Below are 18,971 nucleotides of genomic sequence, written 5' to 3'. Positions count from 1 at the left end.
TCCCAGTTTGCCCATTCCTTGATTGAGTCATGCAAAAATGTATTTATATAACCTGCCACGTGCTTCTAAGATCTGAAGTTCACTAGCAAAGAAAAAGACCACTGCCAACGTTAAGCTCATATTCCAACGAGTGGCTGCAGAAACTATAGTAAATAAGCTTATAGTAAGTACAGTTGTTCTTTGGCATGCACCTGGGGACTGATTTCAGAAGCCTCTCGGTTGTCAAAATCCCCCCATGCTCAATTCACATATAAAATAGAGCAATATTTTCATAAAACATGCGCACAGCCACTAGCTATACTTTCGGTCCTCTCCGTATTGTTTTTAATACTTAGTGAGCTATGTAAATAGTTGTCTTATGGTACCATTTAGGAAATAATGATAAGGACAAAGTTTGTACACGTTCAGGACAATCATCCTAGGCCAAACTACATGGTACAGTCTATTTTTAATCAAGGATTGGTTAAGTAGACGGATGTGGATACAGATGTAGAGGAATGAAATCCTCCAAATAAAACTTGAGTGTTTAGGAAAAAATAAAGATGAGGGGTTGAAAAAGTTTTTTTTTTAATACAACATGCACATTTTTTATTAATTTTTTATTTTTTAAGATTTATTTTTTTTTTATTTTTGCGTACAAGAACTGGGATGTAGGCCAGAGGTGCAGGGGTGGGGTGGGATGAGAGGATTCAACAGAGAGGGGAGCAGCACAGGCAGATCTACTGAAGAACACTGCTGAGGGGAGCAGCAGGTGAGACAGGAGGTAACTGCGCCAAGTGGGTTAGCTCCTCAGGCCACAGTGGCTAGTGATAGCTTGATAGTGTGAGACTTAATCCCTGTGCCACCAGAGAGAGCTGAAAGTTTGTTTTTTTTAATGCTAAGCAAAGACCTGAAGGAGGTTCTAGCTTTCAAAAGATTTGTGCTCACCCTTCCCCCATGGAATCAGGCTTCAAACCTTGATTTAGCAGCAATTTACCCCCTGCGGTTTTTTCAACAGTAATCTCAATCTCTGGACCCCACCCTTCTGAAGGTGAAGTCTTGTGTCTTTTTTTAAAGCTCCCTCTGTACTATTATTTTGTTCAGAAACTACTGATCTAAAGGCTAAAATTTAAATACATTCAGAAACTGGGCCTCCTGGCCCAAGGGGTTAAGACGCAACCTATGAAGCAATCGGCAACCACTGCAGCATGAATTCCATCCCCCACCAGGGAGCCACCCACAGGGCACAGCAGGCCTCCCCTGACTTGCCCGATGCTCCCCTCAGCAGATATTTCAGTCGATCTGCCTGTTCTGTTCCCCACTCTGTCTCTGGCGAACCCTCTCACCCCCCACACACACACACACCTCTGGCCTGTACCCCAGTTCTTACATGCATAAATAAATAAATATTTAAAAATAAATAAATAAATACATTCAGAAACTAAGTTTAGATCATGAGTCCACATCACCTACAGTTGGAAGTGCTTCTTTTTCTCAACCAGACTCTATGATCTGATGCAATAAATTCTCCCTTAAACACGTGTTTTTACAACACAACCATGTCCATCTGTCGGGGAATGGTACTTTCCTGCTCTTCGTATAGCAAACTCCTAGTCATTCTCTGGTCCTCAAATGTTTCCTCAGCAAGTCTTGCTCATTCTTCCCAGGAGTAATTAGTTGCGTTATCATCTGTACTCATACCTTATTCATATCTCTATTTTATAGTTATTGCATTAAAACATAAATCTGTTCACCTGTCTCTCTTACTAAAACCGTGGGAAGGAAAGAAGGTATTTGTAGTTCTTCATAGAAAATAATAATGGCTAACGTTCATCAGCATTTATTGACTGTCAGGTATTTTCTTTATTTTGACATGTGTTTACTGTTTAAGCTAAGTATTAGTGTTACAGGGCAGGAAGAGGGGCACCCCAGACCCTGCAAACCTGCCTGTTACATTAGGAATTATTGCTGTTCTTATATTACAATGAGAAAACTGAAAGTTGAATTTGTGAAGAATTTCCTTAAGAGCAGAGGTGTTGGGCCTCCCCGGTGGCGCAGCGGTTGAGCGCTGGGTTGCGAAACTGCCCGCAGCCTCTGCAGCGCCGGTTCGATCCCCGGCTGCTCCTCGGCCACCGGAGGAGGGTCCCACATGGCGCGCAGACCTCTCCTGCCGCCCACTGCTCCCCTCAGCAGTGTACTTCGCTCCTTCTGCCTGCTCTGCTCCCCGCTCTGGCTCTGGTGAATTCTCTCACCCTCCCGCGCTTCTGACTGTACCCAGTGCATGTATAAACAAAACAAACAAACAAACAAATAAATAAATAAAACATGCCTCTATTAAAAAAAAAAAAGAGCAGAGGTGTTATCCGTATCTGCCTTTAAAACTAAAAGAGTAGAGGGGGTGAGGAAAGGAGAGATTGGGGTCAGAATAAGGGGGTTGCAATTGTATGGGGAATATAAAAATAAAAAAAAAACCCACAAATAAAAAAAAAGAAAATAAATAAATAAATATAACTAAAAGAGTAAAAGGAACCCACAACAGGGCCAGATAGCGAAAAGCCTAGTATGCCCTTTTGAGGAAAGGGTAGAATTTTTGTTGTATAAGAATGTTATAAGACAAAGAAAGACAAACATCACATGACTTCACTTATATGTAGCACATAAAGAAAATTTAAAAATGAACTAAATAAAACAAAAAAACCTTTTGGACTATTAAGACTGAGTGGTTACCAGAAGGGAAGAATGAAGAGGGGTGGGCAAATTGTGTAAATGGAGTCAATTGTATGGTGAAGGAGAGAATTAGACCTTTAGTGGCGAACATAATGTAATATATACAGGTGTTGATTATATACAGGTGATTATTTTTTATTTTTTAAATTTTTTTTAAGATTTATTTTTATTTATTATGCATATAAGAACTGGGGTGTAGGCCAGAGGTGTGGGGAATGAGAGGATTCACCAGAAACAGAGCAGGGAGCAGAATAGGTAGATTGACTGAAACACACTGCTGAGGGCAGCAGCAGGAAACACAGGAGAGGTCTGCTGCCATATGGAGAGCTCCCAGGCTGGAGACTGAACTCATGCCTCATGCCTCAGTGGCTGGCGATAGCTTGATAGTGCTGAGACTTTAACCCTTGGGCCACCAGGGAGGCCCCTACAGGTGTTGATTTATAATGATGCAAACCTGTAGCCTATGTGTTGTACTTCAATGTTACTTCAATAAAATTTTTGTGTTTTAAGTGCTATGATCAGCTTTAGGCAAATCATTCTGGGAGTAATGTAGAGTTTTACTGAGAGAGGGAATAGTAAGAAGGCCTGTTAAATTTGGCGGCACATTTATTCCTGAGCTAGAATTACAGGGCCTGGTGACCAAAGAGAGAAGGTGACAATGCCATTAACTCTGATTCTAAGAATATAAGAGGTGAACTAGGTTTGTGAAAGAAGATGATGAGATTGTTCAAGGCTAAGTTAAGTAAAACATAGACAATTCAGTGTTGAGCTCAGGGTGAGAGATAGTAATAGAAATGGTATTTATCATCTAGGCTTAGATGGCAATCAAGGCAAAGAAGTGATGAAATCCTCCAGGAAATCCAAAATTAAGAATACATCTTGGAAACAGTATTTTGGGGTCAGTAGAAGAGGAAAATAACTAGGGGAGACTAATACCAGAGAAGCCAGAGAAAATTTCTATAACCAACATCTTGGGATAGGAAGTAGGGCAGTCATGGTGAAAAAGCGTGAAGAAATCAAACGATTACACACTGGGGAAAGAGTCCATTGGAAATTAGTAATTCAGTATTAACTTTAGCAAGAGTAGCTTCAGCAGACCAGAGATAGGACAGAAATCAGAGAACACTAGGTTAAAGTGCCACTAAACTTCAAATTAGCCTTTACTTGCTATGTAAAAAAGTGAATTTGAAGCTGTCAGCAGAGGGAGCTAGAGAGACACTGCAAGAAAAAAGGGTATTGTTTTCCTTGCAGTACCGAGGCTTCGCCATCACCTGGTTCTCTTCCCTAGCACCCTGATGCTCCAGCAGCAGCTAATAGCTCCCTAGCACCTCACCCACACACCAATTATAGAAGGCAACTTTATAGAGTGCCTTTGGTATGGAATGAGACATCTCCCTATAAACAGCTTTCACCCTAGTACTCTAGAGCAGAGGTCAGCAAACTTTTATGTCAAGGACCACAGAAAATATTTTAGGCTTTGCTAGCCATTCGAGTTTGTCAGAACTACTCAACTTCTGCTGATGTAGTTCAAAACAGCCACACACCTTATATAAATGAGTGTATATGTACTCCAATAAAACCTTTATGGACACTAACATTTTCTCATAATGTTCTTGTATCATGAAATTTTTTTTTCCAACCATTTATAAATGCAAAAACCATTCTTAGCCCTATGCTGTATTGAAACAGGTTCTGGGATAGCCTACCTAGGCTGTAGTTGATGACTCTTGCTCTAGAAGGCATTTCCAGGGCCTCCCTGGTGGTGCGGGTGGTTGAGTGCCGCACTGTGAGGCTGTCCGCAGCCTCTGCAGCATGGGTTCATTCCCGGCCAGTCAGCGAGAATCCCACATGGCGAAGCAGCTCTCTTCTGACTCGCCCACTCTTCCCCTCAGCAGTGTATTTCAGTCAGTCTGCCTGTTCTGTTCCCCGCTCTGTCTCTGGTGAATCCTCTCACCCTCCTGCACATCTGGCCTGTACCCCAGCTCATGTATAAATAAATAAGTCTAAAAAAAAAAAATAGAAGGCATTTCCAGCACGTTCCACAAGGCAAGATTTCAACAAGTTCTGCCAGTGCCCCACCACGGTGACTTCTCTGCTAGTCAGTGAGCAGAGTGCCCTCTCCCACAAGGTCTGCATCTTAGGGTATGGGGGGGGGGAGTAGAAAAGGTCTCTTCTTTGGATGTTCCCTTAGCCCTAGGAAATAGTTGCTACTGCTTATATCTGCTAGTCCTATTGTCTTTAAAGAGCCTGGTGTTTTAATACTTTCTGTATTAAATTCTGCTGCAAATTTACCATCTAAGACAGTAACATTTACCTGCTATTACGGGTTAGGATACCAGCATAAATAACTGGGTCTCCAGGTCTCCAGGCTGCAGTGAAGGTATCAGCCAAGGAAACAAGCGCTTCTGGAACTGGGTCCTCTTCCAAATTCACTGGTTGACAGTTCAGTTCCTTGTCATGGGACTGAGATCCTCGGCTCCTAGTCAGCCTATTAGGTGACCTTCCCTCCAAATGGGTTTGTTTTAAGGCTAATAGGAGCATCCCTGCTGTTCCTACGTGTCTCTTACCTTCCGACAAGATTTCAAAAGGCTCACCTAATTGGGTCAAGTCCTCTCCTTATCTCCCTTTTAATTTAAATTATTAGGGATCTTAATTACATCTGCAATTCCACATTAATGGAATTGCCACATTAATGTATCCTTGGGAGTAAGAGGCGAATATATTCATAGGTCACACCCTAGGAGAGGGAAGTACATAGAACATAGACATCCGTGGTAAGAAACTTTGGGGGATATACTAGAATTGTGCCAACTAGAGGAGTGATTAAAAGTCATAGATAGGGCCTCCCCGGTGGCGCAGCGGTTGAGCACTGGGTTGCGAAGCTGCCCGCAGCCTCTGCGGTGCTGGTTCCATCCCTGGCTGCTCCCCGGCCACCGGAGGAGGGTCCCGCATGGCGCGCAGACCTCTCCTGCCGCCCGCTGCTCCCCTCAGCAGTGTACTTTGGTCCTTCTGCCTGCTCTGCTCCCCACTCTGGCTCTGGTGAATTCTCTCACCCTCCCGCACTTCTGACTGTACCCAGTGCATGTATAAACAAAAAAACAAACAATAAATAAATAAATAAATAAAACATGCCTCTATAAAAAAAAAATAAATAAAAGTCATAGATAATTGTTTAAATTTAGTTCTTGTTCTTTCATGTTCTTTAAAATTTACTATGAAAGTATTTCAGGATACTCTGATTTCATAGAAAAAGTTTGTACCATACTTTTTATGTAAAATGTTGAAAAACTTGCTTTTCATTCAAGCATACAATTCATAATTCATGGTTCGTAACATTCTCTATTTCTGCTTCAAGGTGTTTGCCAAATGTCAATCTTTGTCTGAAACAAAACCTTAGCTTCAGAGTAGAACTGTTTTCTGTGTAGAAGTTACATGTTATTGATTATACAATTTACACTGAATATACATTAGTTAGCATTCAGAGCATTTCTTAACCTATCATGGATATACTGTGAACTCTGATTCAATGATTCAAACAAAGGAAATTTAGTTTTTGGAATGTTTTATTTCATAGTTCATAAAAAAAGTATATGTACAGTGACTCAAAGTTAATAGGCAGGCGTTAATCACAAATGGATGAAACAGAAGTCTTCAAACTCTACTGTGGAAGCATATTTAATGCACACTATTTAATATCATGCCTAATTTTAGTATGCAAAATTGCATAGTAAAACAAGTTCTGGGTTTTACATCAGATCTACATATATATATAAAATAAGTGTGGACAAATTTTAAGATTAATAAGCAATTTCAAGATGCTTATATTTAAGTAGAGTGAAGTTTCACTATTAAAAATATATAATGTTAAGCTAAAAAGGCAGATCTTTAAGGGATCTTCTTGTCCCATGCTCACACATTTGTAATGGAGTCCAAATTTCCCTTTTAATAGTTACTCTTCAAATGACAGCAGCTATGCATGGCGGGTCCTATGCATCTCACCCATCTCCTTTATCTGAAATAAGGGAAAAAGAAAAAAATTAAATGCTTTCCAATCTTTTTTTCATTCTGAAAATATTTTATTTTTTTAAAAAAAGATTTTATTTTTATTTATTTATGCATACAAAAGCTGGGGTATAGGCCAGAGGTGTGGAGGGTGAGAGAATTCACCAGAGAGTGGGGAGCAGAAAAGGTGGATTTTACTGAAATACATTGCTGAAGGGAGCAGCAGGCAAGGCAGGAGAGGTCTGCTGTGCCAAATGGGTTAGCTCCCTGGCCAGGGACTGCAGCAGTAGCTATGATAGTTTGATAGCATGAATACTTTAACCCCTGCACCACCAGGGAAGCCCTTACTGAAAATACTTTTAAAATTATTAAAGAGGAAGGCAAGATGACTCTCTTCTACATTTATGACTTCTTTGAATTAACAAGTTTATTATTACAAGGAAGCATACCTCTCAATACATAATCTAACTGCTATGTGGATAAGATGGCCAAGGTAACCAGAAATAGCACTTTTAAAAATAATTCAGATTCTTACGAATGCGTACCACGTTTACATCTAGAAGAACCAATTCATTTCCTATTACCACTCTTTTTACAGGTGAGGAAACTGAAGTTCAAAATTAGGTGACTTGCCCCAGGTCACATAATTAATGACAGGTACAACTGAGACAAGATAACTGATACTGCTGACAGACATTTAGGTCTGGGTAAGTGTGGGACCAACACTTTTCAGATTACTTTGCTTAATTCCTAAAATGGGTTTATATTATCCCTACCTTACAGATAAGCAAACATGGAGGCTTAAAAAAGTAAACTTGCCCAGCAAATAAGTGGTCAAACCCAGGTCCTAACCACACTACATTGTCATTTTTACTTTCTTCTGTTATGATTTAGTTCAGGGATACTTCCTGAGACCCATGGTCACCAAACCAGGTAACCCAGATGATTGACTATGGCATGGAAAGAGAATGCTAGAATTTTCTAGTTTGTTTTTTTAAAGATTTATTTATATATGCATACAAGAACTGGAGTACAGTCTAGACGTGCGGGGGGTGAGAAGATTCACTAGAGACAGAGTGGGGAGAAGAACAGGTGTATCTACTGAAATACATTGCCTAGGGGAGTATTGGGAGAGATGGGAGAGGTCTGCTACACCATGTGGGTTAGCTCCCTGGCCAGGGATCGAACTCATGCTGCAGTTGCTGCCAACAGCTTCATAGTGCTCAGACTTATCCTCTTTGCGCCACTAGGGAGGGCCTCACAATTTTTTAGTTCTGTTAGGTTTTTTCCCAACATTCTTTTATTTTCTGTGTTATTTAGTAAAATATTAGTAAGCAGCATACATAGTATTACAAATACATATGCAAAATATGGGTATAGTGAAAATGTTATTGATAGGATTTAGAGACAAGTGTGCTCGGATCCAATTCCAAGTGACTAACACATTAACAGTCTCACACTTTGAATCAAACTAGTGTATGTGGCTATTTAGTATGTAAGATTTACAAGGTCATATAGTAATTTTGTTTTTAATGATTATTTCACTGGTGTAGAGACAATATATCAGGTCATGAGTTATACTGAGTTTCTCAGATGTGAACTCACTGGAGTATGCATCTAAAAGATTCCAATCAATACTGATATTTTGTAAACTAAAAATCAGACTTTCTAACTCCCTATTTTATGGGAGAGAATTCAATATAAAATGGTCTGCTATGTAACTCATACAAGGAAATTTAGGTAACAGCCCCTTGTAAGACTGTTCTTAAAACCCTCAGGACTATACTATGAAGGAATTTCACTGTAATTGAGACCAATGATGTCTAGGAAGGTATATATTAGGAGCAAGAGATTAAATGAAGCCTTTTTATTAAGTAGTCCATTTACCTCAGCCTTCTCATATTTTGGTGTTCTATTTCTTCTGGAAATAACCTGAATGAAAGAAAAATGATTACTATTTTAGATGCTACCCAAACAAAAAGCTGTTCTAAATTGCTTTAAATGGGCACAATTCCTACCTGGACAAATTCAATTAAAAAAATCTTTCTATATAGTTTTTCTAAAGTGTCTCTATTAAACTTAAAAAAAAGTGAAACACCGAAAATAAGTCGAGAAAACAATGAATAATCTATAATTAAATTCAATAGCATGGTGTGCATTCTTCCACATATATACATTTGTCTCCATACAGGTAAAAATGTATATATACATAAACATGCATATAAATTTGGGGGGGGTGTCTACAAATGGGACATGGAAAATTATTTCCTCTCTTTATTAACATCATAAGATCCTTCCAGATCAAACACTAGCAATGCTACAATATATAACCTTGACCATACTCTTAAGTACTTTTGTTTTCATTTCTACTGGACAATTAGATTTCTATGATCAACTTTCATGTGTTTACTTGCCATGCATTAGTCCTCTTCTGTAAATTGTCTATCCATACCTGTTGTCATTCTTCCTTCAATTTCTTCATTAATTTGTAATAATTCTTTACATCTATTATGCATAATATCCTTTTGTGCATTGTGACTTTCCCCCTAGCCTATCACTGATGTCTTTTACTTTGCAGTATTTTTGCCAGATAAAATGTTTAATTTTAATGAAGTTAAATGTTTACCATTTCCTCAACAGACTCTAGATTTCTTGTCTCTTGCTAGGTTTCCTTTAGCCACAAGGTTGTACCAACATTTCCTAAATTAATTTTGAGGCTTGTTTTGAATTCTACCACTTTTAACTATGATCCAGCTAGAATCTGAACATGGGTGCACTGTCCAATTCCTTACACATTGCCATGCTCCGTGACGTGCCATTCACGCACAGCTGAGCAATATGGGCAGCCCTGTTGGGTGAAATATGAATATAACTTTTGAATTTTCTTCTAGATGGATAAACAAGTGCAGTAATTTCACTAAGCTACATACCCTCAAATATATTTCTGAAATCTGATATATAGGTAAGATTTGCTAATGCTGAAGCTTCCTTACATTTTTAGAATAAACCCTGCATCAACAGGTGGCACATTCATTTGAAGCACAGCTAGATTCAATTTGCTGCTCTTTTACTTAGAATTTTGCCTCATATTTACCACTTCTAACTTTTCTATGCTAATCTTAATTTTGTATTCCGTATTTTCATTTCATTGAACAATTTGGAAGTTCAGGTAGTTTCCACTAATTTTGGTACGAGTTTGTTAAACTACTTCTAGTAAGAAGAAATGATGAATACTTGCTGCTTGAGGAAACCCACTAAGAGACCTGTGAGGTACTAAGTTTTTTTCCAGAATGGTATTCTTTCTTGTTTTGTGACTGTTCTATAAAAAGGCACCAGATGCAATAGATTCATTCATGATAGAGAATTGTTAAAAAAAGATTTAGTTTCATCAATGTGTTTTGAAATGTGGATACAGACTTTTCATACCATCACCTTATCTTTAAATGAAATTTTACTTGCTCTATACTCACCAGCACAACAATTCCTGCAATAACTGCTACAGTCACAACTACAATGACAGCAATAATACCAGCCTGTAGACCCTGCATTGTGAATTCTGGTGGTTTTTCATCTATATAGTAAATGAAAGCTTTACTAGCATCCAGATCTAGTTGTTCCCCATTTACTTTTAGGTCCAATTTTTTGGAAAGGAACAAAGATTCATCTTTAACCTGTATTGAGAAGAAGAAAAGTAATTTAAAATATGCAAGAAGACCAAGCACAGCCACATATAATTACACACCAATTACAGACCAAAACAACTGTTGGCCAAGAATCTTTAAGGTTTAGTGATAACAAGCTCATACATTAAAACTTTAAAAGAAACTTCATTAATAGGAAAATTTCAAGCATATACTAAAGTATAAAGAAAAGCATAATGAAGTCTGTATGCCTTTCACCCAAATTATAATCGCATCTTATTTTAGCTATTCTTCTATCCCTTCTCCCCTTAGCTGTCCCCAAGCCAGAATTCCCAGATATCATCAGGAAATAGCTCACTGTATTAACATCTAAATGAAATATCTTAATCATTCCAGTTATACAGCTTTTTTCTTTTATAGTTTCTTGTTCATGGTAGTTATAACAGGATACGGTCATAAAAACTAAGCAACTACCAAGGAGGTAACTAAGCATCTAAGATTTAGACAGATCAACTTGATAAAAAGGATAAACAGAGCAAGAAAGGTATTTAAGGAAGATGCATGTGAACAAGAGAGAACAAAATTATAGCACTGATCTACTTGGAGAGTATGGTTGATCTGCAGGAGAAATACATGATGAAAAACTTTGAGCTGACTGATGCATGATACATTTCTAAAAGGAGAAACAAAATGAAACCACTCACATCTTTTTCAATGTAATAAGCCACATCAACGATATCCACCTCACCATGAGTTTTTTGAGAAGCATTTTGCATCAGGTCAATAGTGATAACATCATTCTCATACTGGGAAAAAAACAGAATAATACAAATTAGTACCATAACCAAAGGTATCTGAAAATATCATTAGCCTGAAATCACAATATTCCGTGTATAACTGAGTTTATCATTAATAATTTAATAAATCTTTGGGAGGTCTTTAAATCTATCCAAGGAAATTAAGACAGCAATGTAAATGATGATAATTATAATGCATATTTTCTCTTCAAAAGACAATTTTCTCTTGAAACATTTTAAAAGATATTAATGTATCTTATTTGGCTAGAACTACTTTAAAACTAAAATGCTAAAGAAAATGCGCTATACATTTACCATGTTCTCAATTTTAGAGAGCAAATAAGTATTTTCTGGGCCTCCCTGGTAGCGCAAGGGGTTAAGATGCAATCTATGAAGCTATCCATAGACACTGTAGCAAGAGTTCAATCCCCAACCAGGGAGCTACCCATATGGCGCAGCAGACCTCTCCTGACTTGCCTGCTGCTCCCCTCAGCAGTTTACTTCCATTGATCTGCCTGTTCTGTTCCCCACTCTGTCTCTGGTGAATCCTCTCACCCCCCACACCTCTGGCCTATACCCTAGCTTTTATATGCATAAATAAATAAACCTTTAAAAAAAAAAAAGTGTTCCCAAACACACACACACACAAATAAGTATTTTCCTTCCAAAAAGTCTTTTTAAAAAAATGACATTGGGGCCTCCCCTGGTGGCGTAGCGGTTGAGCGCTGGGCTGCGAGGCTGCCCACAGCCTCTGCAGCACCGGTTCATTCCCTGGCTACTGGTGAGGGTCCCACAAAAAAAAAAAAAAAAAAAAAAAAAAATATATATATATATATATATATATATATGACATTGGTTTTAATTTGGAAGCATTTGAGAATAAACTCATATTCCTGACTCTGACTTGAACGAATTCAATCACACTATTAAGCATTTTCCAGCTAGAGTTCAAAGAGTTCAGGAAGGGCTAACTAACTGGTATAGAACTAGCTCCTTAAGCCAGAAGCTAGGAAGCAAGCTAAAACAAATACATGGAATCACAGAGAGCACTTCTCCAGAGCAAGAAGACTAGCATGTTTTAGGGATACTGAGAGAAAAGACATTTTCTTTAAGCGTAAACAGATTTTCAAAGGTCATGGAAGGAAAACAGCAAAAGGGAATTTGTATAAGTGCCCAAGACTGTTAGTCAAATGCAGTTTAACCACTACCAGAAAAAGCATACCCAGACCATATTGACCCATCAACTTGCTGCTAAATCTTATTACTAAAAAAAGAAAAAAAATCTTACCTCAATATTTGTGATATATTTTTGATCCAGTTGATAACGAGTTGAGATTACCTCCTTGAATGCACTGTAAATAATTAAAAACCCGTATTTTAAAAAAAAAGAGTACCTCACAACATTAAGAAACAAGGTTGAACTGTCATTAACCACACTTACTTAAAATTGTATGTCATTTTGCAACTATCATGATAATAATTGAGTATTCATCCACTGATGCTAAAAATTGAGTTCCAGTTTTACTAGAAACAGGATGTTTACAGTATCCAAGTATTTGCCCATGGATTATATTGATCACAAAAAGGAAAATGCAAGTTTACATTGGAGAAACCTGAACGCCATCACCTTAACCAGTTAGCATCACTAGTAAAGGGACAAGCTGCCATCATGTGCCTCCTGATGTAAAGTGCCCAGAACACAAGATCACCGAAGTAGTTTTTCTGGCAAAAATGCATAACCTGTATTTTATTAGATGTCAGACAAATCCACATTTGAGGGATACTCTATAAATCAACTTGTCTACACTCTTCAATATCAGCGATGTCATGAAAAACAAAGGCAAAGACCATGTTCCATATTAACAGAGACTAAGCCATGATGACTTCTAAATGCAGTATATGGGTCCCTGAGTCAGTGGGGGAAAAGTTGCTACAAAGGACAACATTGGGAAAGTTGGCACAATTTGGTATATGATTCAATTCCCAGGCAGCAATCCCACTGCCCACCTGTGACTATGCAGGTGCCTTTTTTCACCAACTCTATCCCTCTGCAGTGCAGCAGCCTTCCTGCCTGCCTGTGACCTGTCAAGGCTGCCTGCCTGCAACCATGCAGGCCTCTCTTAGCAAACATGTCCCTTCTGGGGCAGCTCTTCCTGCCCGCTTGTGTCTATGCAAGTGTCTTTAACTATTTTATCCCCTCCCTAATAAAGCTGCTCTTTAAATATAAAAAAAAATTCAATTTCCATAATTTGATAACTGCACTGATTATGAAAAAGTATATCTTTTGTTCCCAGGAAGAGACACTAAAATATTTATGTATGAATGGGCACGATATCTACAACTTGCTTTTTTTTTTTTTTTTTTTTAAAGATTTATTTATTTATTATTTATACAAGCACTGGGTACAGTCAGAAGTGCGGGAGGGTGAGAGAAGAGCCAGAGCGGGGAGCAGAGCAGGCAGAAGGACCGAAATACACTGCTGAGGGGAGCAGCGGGCGGCAGGAGAGGTCTGCGCGCCATGCGGGACCCTCCTCCGGTGGCCAGGGAGCAGCCGGGGATCGAACAGGCGCTGCAGAAGCTGCGGACAGCGTCGCAACCCAGCGCTCAACCGCTGCGCCACCGGGGAGGCCCTCTACAACTTGCTTTTAAATGGTTCTGGGAAGCAAAATATTTATGTGTATTTAGAAAGTACACACATATACTCAGCACATATTTACATATAAAAGGAAAATGGAGGAAATATTTATTGGTGACTGAGTGAAGGGTACTATAAGAGTCTATACTATTCTTGAAACTACTTCAAAATAAGGTTAAAAACACAGTATTTTTTTCAGAAATACATGAAAAAGCATTGAGAGTTTAGTTTTCTAATAGTACAGAAAGGGAGATTTGTGCAAATATTCAACAGCACTTACGTCCTCAAACTTTCTAGATCAAAGGGTTTTTCTCTTGCTTTGTGTTTTAATTCAATCATGATCCAGCTGTAAAGTAAAAAGACAGTATTGACTATAACAACTCAGTTTATATTATTTTCCTAAAGGGTTATTGCTAAAATTTCCAAAATTATGAATTACAATAGAGGTAACAGAAAAAGGATTTATACATTAGATGTGCCCTTAATTTCTTTCTTGGCCCTCACACAGCTTTCATGAGGGACTTTTACAGGAGGGAACACCCATTCTAACATTGACCCTCCAGGTACAACACACAAGGTCATGTAAAGTTAAGGATTAGCTGATTGTATTGGGCCATATTCTAGAGAAAAGACAAAAATGGTACTGAAATAAAGAAAGTGACCCTGAGGCTCCAAAGGAAAGATGTGGGGGAATGCCTGGTTTGTCTTCAGATCTTTACAGTTTCTAGTCCCTGCCAATAAAATCTTTTTGCTTAAGCTAGTTTGAGTCTGTTTGTTCCTTTTCATTACATAATCTGCAAGACAACCATTTTGCACTTTAATACATGAGGCAAATAAATAAATAGCTTAAATTATTCATATTCATTTAACGTTAACCCAACTTTAAGTGCAATTACACGAATCTGAAAAAGCATGAAAGGCAGCCCAACTCACAAGGTTCTCACAGGTTCAGAGCAGGTTATTTCACTGTCCTTATCGGTTCTTCTGACTCCGGCAGTGTTCACACACCAGCAGGTGGAGGTGCCATTGCACTGCTTGGCTTTAAAGAGCCCTTTGTCATCACAGTCAGGGTCATAGAGCCCGTCGTTATTCTGGATAGCTCCCTCAGGTTTCACTCTCCTCCCAGACTTTGAGCCAGTCATTTCTGCCTTCATCACCAAACATTTGGCAGCCACTAGAAAGGAAGCTTAATGTCAAACTGAAAAACCACTGCAGTTTTGTGTTTAAGGAAAAAAATTTTCCTTAACTCTGAACTCCTAGGTCCAAAGATTATTGAAGACTTGCATGTTTTCACACTCACTTTCTAAAGATAAAAAACTTCAGATATGACATCATCCCAACAAAATAACATGCTTCAGATATGATCCAATAAAACACTTCCCAACTTAAGACATCCATTAAAGGAGTATAAGTCAAAATGAAGTTTAAAGACAAAGAAGATATCCTACTCACGTTTTGAGCAGCTGACGGTAGTTTGTGAACCAATTGAAGTACACTGGCATTCATTCCCGATCTTAGTGCAGTTTGTAGTCAGTTTATAGTTTTCACAGTTACAATCTAGAGGGGGAGAAAATCCCCTTTAAAATGTGGATCACGGGCCTCCCCAGTGGTGCAGCGATTGAGCGCTGGGTTGCGAAGCTGCCCGCAGCCTCTGCAGCACTGGTTCAATCCCGGCTGCTCCCCGCCACCAGAGGAGGGTCCCAAATGGCGAGCAGATCTCTCCTGCCGCACCCACTGCTCCCCTCAGCAGTGTGCTTCGTTAGTCTGCCCGTTCTGCTCCCCACTCTGGCTCTGGTGAATTCTCTCACCCTCCTGTGCTTCTGACTGTACCCAGTGCTTGTATAAATAAATAAATAAAAGCTAAAAAATTAAAATGTGGATCACTCTCAACTCTAGTGTCCCAGCTACATTATGTTCTGATAAAAATGCCAAAGAAGAAAAGCTTTAAAAAGTAGTCCTGAAATGTTTTGTTTTTCATATGTACTTTGAGTGGTTGGCACTATGCTAAATATATATACTGCATAGACATAGTCTAATTTAGATTTTTTTTTTATTTTTATGTAAGAACCGGGGTACAGGCCAGATGTGCGGGAGGGTGAGAGGATTCACCAGAGACATAGCAGGGAGCAAAAGAGGCAGACTTATGAAACACACTGCTGAGGGGAGCAGTGGGTGAGACAGAAGAGGTCTGCCATGCCATGTGAGATTCCTGCTAGCCAGCTGGGATCCAACCTGTGCTACAGAGGCCGCGGACAGCTTCACAGTGCAGCACTCAACCGCCTGCACCACCAGGGGAGGCCCAACATAGTCTAATTTACAGGTATTCTTGATTTGAGTTTTTAATATAGCCCTCCAAACATCTTTTTTTAATTGAAGTGCCTTATAATATTATATAAGTTGATGTGTGCATCACTGAAAATCAACGTGTTTACACTACATTAAATTCACCTCAAATAATTCAAGTCTATCCTTCACTACACAATTGCTTCCTTTGTCTAGATTCCTCATCAATCCGTTTTTCCTTCCCTCCTGGGTAACCACTGGGTCTTACAGTCCAAAGGTTTATTTAGTTTACTACTTCCAAATATGGCTTTATGATCTTCCCAGTATCAGCTCCTTTCTTCCTTCTAGATAAACCTGTGTCTGTCAGTCACTGACTCTTTCCAAAAATCAACAATTCCAGTTCTAGGATCTATAAATAACTTACAATCCAACACTTGTCCCACCTCATTTTTAAAAATAACACAAGCTTGCTTTGGGACTTAATAAGAACATATCCAACCTTTGGACTATTTTGTATCCCAGAAAAATTATACTTTATACCCTAGAAAAATTATAATTCCGCTGGAGAGGGGAGAACCCTCTGAAAGTGGATTTTCTAGCTAAATTAAACCCTAACACCCAATTTTGAAAGTGATACTAACTAGCCCTTGCCATTGATGTTAATAGTGACATCTCAGAATGTCATTTTAACTTCAAATTGGAAAGTTCATCTAACTCCATCTGTGTAGCTACCAGAGTGTAATCATTCAAAACTTGTATGACAAGCCAAAGAATTTTCATATTGAGCCGTCAAACCCCAAGTAAGCTTTTAATTTTCCCCGTTTAAATGATAATCAATATGAACCACCAATTAATTTGCCCAGCAAATTACATTTCTCCTATAGCAGCTGTCCTCAGGAGTTAAAATCGTACGCAGCATTACACTACATTAGCAAAAGCACATTTTTTCATGGGCAAACGATTTGAAACTTAAAAAGACTTTCTGAACATAGCTCATAGCATCTAACATTACTTTAAAGCAATTAACGAGTAAGATTTTAGCCTCAGACTGAAGCTAGGGTTGACTAAACTGCATTTATTTTAAACGGTAATGAATTAGACCATAACCTCTGGGTGGAAATTTAAAGGCTTTTCCAGAATGTTCTGGGCAATTGCAATTTCGCTTCCAGCCACCATTTTACAAATAAATCAACAGGTAGCAGCCAAGATGTTCGTTCCAGGGTACGAAAAACTGGATCAAACTGTATATACAACATTTGGATAATGGTGCAACCTTCCACACTACAGACTGCTCTGTCACCATCTAAATCGTGGTTTTGAAGGAGAAGGGGAATGGAAAACTCTGGATGCTATGGGGGGGAGGGGAGGAAGACCATCAAGACACACATCCCCGCGGTTAGATTTGGCGTACTCAACTGTAAATTATGGGATTTTCTTGAAGTGGTAGGAATTACGGGTTTTTTGCTTTTTATGGTTACCGGTTTTTCTGGGTTCCCTACAATAAACTTGGCATTACTAATACGAACCCTAGAAAAGGGCAACAAGCACACGCCTAGCAAAGCCCAGAAGGACTTTCTCCCGCCAGCAGGTGCACAGCGGCCTCTGGGCGGCTACGTGTCCCCGCCGAGACCCACATCCGGGGCCCGCGGAGGTACGGGGAGGGGCGGGCGGGCAGGTAGCCGTTCGCCGAGGCCCCCGAGCCCCCCGGCCGCGCCCCGAGCCCCCGCGCGCGCCGGCCCGCGGTGGTGGGCGCGCCCCGGCGGGAGGCGCGGGCAGGGCGCCCCTGGGGCCGTCCCGAGCCCTCCTCCCCGCTCGGGGGCCGAAGGATCCCCCGGACCTGGCCGCGCGGCCCCCCAGCCCCTCCTACCCCGGCCCGGTCGCCTCCCCGAAGCGCTCAGAGCCACAAAGCGCGGCTGCTCCCCCGGCGCGCGCCCGCCCCGCGCCGTCCAGGCTCCAGGCGGAGAAGCGGCCGCCGGCGCCGCCCCCCACCCCGTTCCCGTCTCGGACGCCGAAAGCCGCCCCCCAGGCCCGCCCCACACCCCCCACTCCGCTCCCACCGTTCAGAGCCGCCGCCGTCAGCGCCGCGAGCAGGAGGCCGAGCGCGAGGGCCTGGGGGCGCGCCATGCTGCGGAGCCGAGGAGAGCGCGCGCGCGGGCCGGGGCGCGGGAGGACGCGGCTCCACGGAGTCGGGGCGGCCGGGGGCGCGGGGCCGGACGCGCGGGTCGGCGGGCGAGGGCCGCGGCGGGGTGCTGGCGGCCCGGGCCGTCGGTGCGAGCGGGTCGAGGTCGCTGCGGGATCTGGGCGCGGGGCGCGGCGGAGCAGACCTGGACGCCCTGGCGGCCCCGCCCCCGGCCCCCGCGCGCGCACTGCTCACCTCTGCCCCCCTTTTTCTCCACGTGAGTCACCGCCCGGGGGCGGCGGGGGCGGGGCAGGGAGCGGGCTCCCCTCCCCCACACCCGCTGGCCGTTGGGGTGCCACCCCCTCCCCAGGTGTTCGCCGGGGGCGCCCCGCCCGGCCCCGCCGCCAGGTACTTCCTCCGCGGCGCAGGTGAGGGCTGGAAGGGCGGTGGGCCCGGGGCGCGCCGCTGACGACTGCGGACCCGGGGGCTGCGGCGAAGGACAGAAAATGCCGAGACTTCCTTTTACCGGAGAGGACGACCCTGAAACCTTGAAGAAAGGGGGCAAAGAGAGTGGGGGTTAGGAAGAGGAACCCGAAAGTTCAAAGAGAGAGAACCATCCCAACCACAATAAAAAAGACGACCTTTGAGATTTACCTGCAGTTGTTACTCCTTTGATACTAGAAAACAAATCTCCCTGACTCCGGGGATGACAAATTCGTGTGTTCTTTACAATTGTTCTCAATAATTTTTTAACCCCCATTTTATAAGCGCTTTTAGCACTTGATTGT

The 18,971-nt window shown here is 41.3% G+C and overlaps 1 protein-coding gene across 1 annotated transcript; it reads right to left on the bottom strand.

Annotated features, from left to right (window-relative positions):
- Positions 1-6,676: 6,676 nt before the first annotated feature.
- On the bottom strand, positions 6,677-18,188 carry EPCAM (epithelial cell adhesion molecule; the record flags this gene model as incomplete). The annotated part of the gene is made up of 9 exons (XM_084235036.1): positions 6,677-6,718; positions 8,596-8,640; positions 10,179-10,379; positions 11,054-11,155; positions 12,435-12,498; positions 14,062-14,127; positions 14,715-14,955; positions 15,234-15,338; positions 18,122-18,188. The coding sequence occupies 9 exons, from the start codon at positions 18,186-18,188 to the stop codon at positions 6,677-6,679; spliced, it is 933 nt and encodes a 310-aa protein (XP_084091162.1).
- Positions 18,189-18,971: the final 783 nt, after the last annotated feature.

This window comes from Talpa europaea (genome assembly GCF_964194135.1).
Source record: "Talpa europaea genome assembly, chromosome: 6".
Classification (NCBI taxonomy): domain Eukaryota; kingdom Metazoa; phylum Chordata; class Mammalia; order Eulipotyphla; family Talpidae; genus Talpa; species Talpa europaea.
The sequence above is the reverse complement of the archived record's forward strand: the minus strand, read 5'-3'. Positions and strand labels throughout refer to the sequence as shown.